Here is a 6,199-nt window from a genome sequence, read left to right on the forward strand (position 1 = left end):
TGAACACTGAGTGAGTCACCAATGGTCCTTAAAGCCTTTGTTTTTTTTAAATTTAAATAAAACAATCTTGACGTTCTGTCTCAACCTAAAGATCTGGACATTATTATTGTTTTAATCTAGTTTATTTTGTGCAGGAGGTATTATTATTGTTTTTTTTATGTGTGCACTTAAGTGCATTCCTTAGTATGTTGCCATGCACTTGAGATAAGCTCATGTAGTAAAAAATATAGTTTTCTTTGAAAACCTCTGCTTCACAAAAAAAGCTGCTCGAACAGAAAGGGCTTTTGCATTTTAGGCGATCAAACATTTTTGGAAAAATATATTTCAGAAGATAAGAAAGGTCTTTTTGTCTTTAACAGAAGCTTCACAAATGCTTTCTTTGAAAAGCTCGTTTATAAGCTGGAAAAATGTTCAAAAAACAACTTCTTTGTAAGAAGGTAAGTCATGCCCCTGAGGTCAATGAGATTTATGTTTGTATTAAACTCTGCAGTGGAACCAGCAGTATTGATAACCACCAATGATTTAATGAACCACATTTGCCCTCTGACGTTTCCGAGCTCCATTGGGTCAAACTAGTATTTGTTAGTCACTGGTTCTGTAAGTTGTCCCACTTAAAAATATGAAAGAGGTCTGAAATGTTCATCGTAGAAACACTAACTATGACAGACAAAATGTTAAAGCAAGGAAATCACATTTTTTGATTTTTAAAGAAAGTATTTGTATGGTGTTGCAGAAAAACAAGCATTTGTCTCCTAAAACTGTCCCTCACAAACCTGTTACTTCTTTAGAAAACTATTCCATCCTCCACTTGTATCTTCTATTGATGCCACCTCTTTGAACTAGTTATCTGTATTAAAGGAGTTCCTAGAGGATACTTAACCTTCTTTTGGGGACTTTTGTTTGTAAATGGAGGAAGGTCTGTATATGCTATGATTTGTTTATGTGGTCACCTCAAGTCTGCCTGATCTTGATGTGGCTTCGAATGGTGGAAACTTCTAAATGAAACCTTCTGAAAATATTGAAGTTGTTTGTAAAATGCTGAAATGGTGCTGAACCCTCATGCAGAGGTCCCTCCGTCCAACATTTGGACTTTTCTTTCTCCAGGTTTCCGGAGGCTCTGCAGGCTCTCCAGCCAGCTCCTCCACTCTGTCCTCGTCATCCCGCCAGTACACGAGGCAGCGCATCACTCGGGTCAACCTCAGGGACTTAGTATTCTACCTGGAACAAGAGAGAGAATCCACCCGCTCCCTCCTCCTCTACCGAGCCCTCCTCAAGTAGCTGCTGCTCCAGCTGCCACCTCAGTCTTCTCCTTCTTCTTCCCAGCCACGTGCCTTCAGATCAGGTCTAACGTTTCAGCTCCGAGTGGACCGTCAGGACGTTTGATGTAGCTCTTTGAAACAACAAAAGAGAAAAATGGGGGGAAAAAATAAAAAAAATCAAGCGGATGTTCCCTGTGTTCTCCATTTAGAATCAGGATGTTTAGTTAGGTCATTTCATGTAAAGACAACACATTTCTGTGTTGAAAGAGAACGGATGCACTTGATCCACATCTGGTTTTAAAGAGTCCGGCCAACAGGGGCTTAGACCGTTGACTGTACATGAGAACTGGACTGAGTTAGTTTGACGTCACCCATAGATAATGGTTTACTTCCTAAAGGAAATTAATTCATTCGACACATTTTGTGAGATTCAAACTGCCATGTTGGAACCAGAAATTGTCAGTAAGCTGTCCAAACGAGTTCCACATTTCTATGGCAACCACTCTCACCAATCAGAAGTGAGCTCATTGGAAGTCCACTCCCCTACCACTTGAAAGCAGGCCAGGGAGAATCTGTCAAATGTTTCAACATTGGATGTGAGGGCCGGAAGGCACCACATATTTTTGTTGAGCCATCTGATTGGCCAGTTTATAACTTGAATAACTCACAATACAGAAAAAAAAACATAATGAAAAAAAAAAATTAGGATTAGCCAGGACATGTTAAGAAAAAAAAGGCAGCAGAGCAAGAATGGCTATTTTGACAAATTATTTTCTCTACAGAAGTCTATGTAATTTTAGCTTCTTGAAGCCAGCAGGTACTACCTGTTTGGAATGCGAGGTGGGAGGGGTCACTCAGTCCAGTTTCCACATACAATCAATGGCTAAGACTGGTGTATTCACACCTTCAGTGTCTCCATGAGTTTTATGTTGAACTTCATTCAATGAATGTAGTCTAGCAGAACTGAATCTCATTTTCAATCAGTCCCACTTCAAGTGATGGCATCACCATAGGTTTCCTCACTGTATGTGTAAATATTTCTTTTGAAATGATTTTACAGCATGTATATTTTTTATCACGTGTAAGCTTTGTAAGAAAACGAGTAATCCATGTGTCAATGTTATGAAACCTGAAGTTTTGTGATTTCAAAGGGTCATATTTAGACAGCCTATGATGTAGAAGAGTATTGATAAAATGCACATTCCTTCAATTCCCCCACCCCCCAAAGCAAAGGTCAACGCCCCTCCTTTGACGGGTTATTATTGAGCGAGTCAGTATTTTATATTTATCACATATAATGTGAACATCAGTCATTTCTGTCCTGCAGTTTCCCGCTCAAATGCTGTTTAAGAAACTGTGTTTTAGTGATAGTTGATCAGAAAATGGTGAGTCTGGATCGTTCACTTTATTTGTCCTGTGTGTATCACTGATGTTTTAAAAAAGTAAAAAAAAACATTTTATCCCCACACTCACAGGAGTGAATAAAAAAAAGTCATCCATGAAGTATTTTGGTGCAGAGCACTTGTTTTTGTATTTTCAAACAACCATGAGACGACTCGGCTGAAAAGTTTCATAGGGCAAGAAAGCAGTGCTACGATTCCAGCCTCTTATTTTCTTGTATTACTGATTTAAAGAATAAGAAATATTGATTTTTTTTTTTATCACGTGTCTTTAGAGTCTGGTCTTTTTTTTAACTGTTTAGTGTTGATCTTGTTTTTTCCTTTTGCTTTTTTTTTGGGCTTATTTAACACAATTCCTTGGCCTCTATGCATCTTTTCTTGACTTAAGGAAATTTTTTTTAAAAATATGTGACATTTTAAAAACTGTTGCGCGTTGTAAATGTAGACGACACGGTTTTTTACATCCCTTTTACCTGACAACTGAACGCTGTCACTGTATTATAGCAAAACCTATTTTAACATTTAAACAGTACTGCGATTTATTGTCAAAAAACACCCGTTTCCTTTTTTTGTTGAGATTGGCTTTTTATGTGTAAAATTTGATTGCATTTAGATTTCACTTTAAAAATAGGTTTCAAAAGCAAGCACAACAATGTCTATTAGGGCAATTCCATTTATTTATGATTTCTATGGCTTCAGGTGGCTTCAACAGACATTTCTACTTCTACCACTACAGCTTTTTAGCCAAAATAATAGAACATTATGAGAAAAACAACATTTCAACGTGAAGACGATTTGTAAATATTGTTTATGAAGCTATGTGTTTATTAGAACCAGGTTATTTTTGGTAAACTCTTGTACATATCTTGAAAAATTTCTTGTTTGTGTGAAAAGAAAAACAATTAAACCTACGTATTTGTACCTATTTTGTAAATGAATAAATAAGCTGTTTACTAAACTTAGCAGATACCGTTTGTGTGCTTTTTTTATGTTTTACAGAAAGAAGAAACCAAGAATGAATATGAATGTAAGTGTATTTGCAAGACAGCTTTAAATATGTATTTTATCGTAAAAAACAAACAAACAAAAAAACACTATCAAGATATTAGGACCTAGACTCTTCTTTTATGGCTAAAATATCAGGTTATTTTGTCTTTATCTGACATCTTATCAGTTTATTGCATCATCTCTTCTTTTCCTAGAACATCACACATGTTTGTGAACTCAGTCTTGATGGTTTTAAAAATGGTTTTTCTCCTTCTTTTTGGATGAACTTTGCATTTCAAGCATTTTTAATGATCCAAATCGTTTTGACGCACACTGCAGAAATCAGTTTTTACCTGTATCATATCAGGACTTGGTTTTTCTAAATTCTTTCCTTTCCTCCTTGAATCATTAAGCTCAGACAAAGCAATTTGTTTTCCCCAAAGTGCACATAATTACTACAGGAAAGGGTGATGTACAACATCGCCGGATTCTTACATTATCATCACACTTTATGGAGCTAATATAAAAGACTTGACTATTGTTAACTTAAAAAGATGTATCTAGTACCTTTTTTTCTCAAGAAGAATTATGCTTAGGAATACATTTTACAGACCGTAAAAAAGACATAAGAACAGACAAGAAAAAACATGAATTATAGTGTAAACAAACTAAAGAACTAAGCTTTTTCAGTTAAAGTCCCAATGAAAATCATGTTTTTGGTATTTTTAACATGTTGTAGCATTTTGCTCATTAGGGATATAAAAGAATTAAAGGTTAAAACTCGATTTCTGGATATTTCTTTATTCAAGTTGTGATAGATAAAAACCAGCTGTTTAAAATAGCTCATATGTGTTTATTGTTGCACTCTCACCTGCATTTCTTTGTGATTCTTTACAGAAAACTCAATTTAGGTATCATTGTTTTTGTTTACTGCTCTGCACAGGAGATAGTTATTTATTTTTATTTTTTTCCAAAAACGTGAATCCAATTTGTTTTTTAAATGGTATTTAAATCTTTTCTTGAGTTGATTTTTATTTTCCTTTTGTATTGTTATATTCTCAGTGGAATATGTTTCTGAGGTCTGAAACCTTTTTTTCAGTGAGTTTAAACGTTTCTTTTTTCCTCTCAGCTGACAGGAAGCTGCTGGAGCCTATCCCCAGCTTCACAGGATGACAGGTAGGGCCTGAAAGGCAAACGAGCAGGCAGACTCACAAATATTTAAATCTTACATCTATATTATGATAAAGTCTCAGCAAGCTGTTCGCCTTGAAGGATCTTAAGGCAATGGACAGCTTCCAGACATTTAAGGCTGTAAACCTGCAGATATTTTCAGGCATAAAGGAAGATAAAGCAGCAATAAGACACACTTTAATCGTACAGTACATCTTTTTATTATCGCAAATATGCAGAAAAGTCAAATGGAGACACTGTAAATGAACACATGCCCTTTAATACCACAGTCTAATTGTTTTAAACACTTTAAATAATATACATTTGCACCTTATTATACCCTTAAAATGCTTTTATCCGTATGTACACAGTGTTATGTTGGAATTATTCTTTTTTTTTTCTTTTTCTTTTGGTGAAGCGGACTAGAAGTTTCCATTAAAAACACGAGGGTCCCGTAAACCCCACAGTCCTGATAATTCAATATACCGCAACTGTACAAAGGAGGCGCTTCAGCGTGGGGCTGAACGCCTGGCAGACTGGCTGAACACTGACCCGCGCTTCGTCTACTGAAGGGAGGGATGTGAGCGAACACGTCGGCAGGGTTTTCACTTCTGTCAAGTGTGTGTAGCTGCAATTAACCCGTCATTTCTGTGACGAGTTGTTAGGTTCGCACAAAAAAAGAGAATTTTCGTAACTGTTTACGTCAAAAAGTTATGAGTTATGAGTGATCTGTCACTTGACGAAAGCTCATGTAACCCTTGTGCTATCCTTGGCACTTTAACATTGGGAGTGGGGTCATCTAGACCCCACAAGAAAGTGCGCTGAACCTTTTTTCTTCAATGATTTGTGATCTTCACTGGTGTCCGTGGATTACATGAAATCTTTCCACCTTCATCCACCTTTGTCATGTTAGGGAGAACACATCAATGTAAGGGTGGGGTCATAGGACAGCACAAGGGTTAAAATCTTTTCAAAATAGCACACATGACCCCTCTTTAGTGGGATTTAAAAAAAAAAGTCTGTTTGGAGCAGCAGAGTGGAGTCACAGTGCGATCTGCTCATTCTCTGACTCATCAGTTTGATTGGCTTCCATCGAGCTGCGGCGAGGAGGGGGCATTCTGAAAATGGGGCATGAGGGATGGCACAGCAGCAGGGGGTGCAGCCCCATTTTCTACTGGCACTGCTGAGCTGGGGGCTTCTGGGAGTCAGTGGGGGGAGGTGGAGGGGAGGCTGTGAAGAGCCCGACATGCCACATGAAAAAGGCCTGGTTGACCATTCCCTTTGAGGCGACTGGATGGAAAAATGAAGGCCGCTGGCAGGTCAGAACAAAGATGGGCTGGACTGTGAGAAGGACCTCCAGGGAAGGCCCGCACTCTCAAAAGC

General features: G+C 37.6%; 1 protein-coding gene across 3 annotated transcripts in view; it reads left to right on the forward strand.

Moving 5' to 3' along the window:
• LOC101158931 (transcription initiation factor TFIID subunit 4) overlaps window positions 1-3,621 on the forward strand; it is a 90,397-nt gene extending 86,776 nt beyond the window's left edge. For 2 of the 3 annotated variants that reach the window (XM_011493737.3, XM_011493742.3), the window contains one exon: window positions 1,105-3,621. In XM_011493737.3, coding sequence (XP_011492039.1) covers window positions 1,105-1,278 — 174 coding nt within the window. In that variant the 3' untranslated portion in view covers window positions 1,279-3,621. The remainder of the gene's footprint in view (window positions 1-1,104) is intronic. The other variant, XR_002289027.2, reaches the window with a different exon arrangement.
• The last annotated feature ends 2,578 nt before the right edge of the window (window positions 3,622-6,199 follow it).

Source organism: Oryzias latipes, chromosome 3 (genome assembly GCF_002234675.1).
Source record: "Oryzias latipes chromosome 3, ASM223467v1".
Lineage (NCBI taxonomy): Eukaryota > Metazoa > Chordata > Actinopteri > Beloniformes > Adrianichthyidae > Oryzias > Oryzias latipes.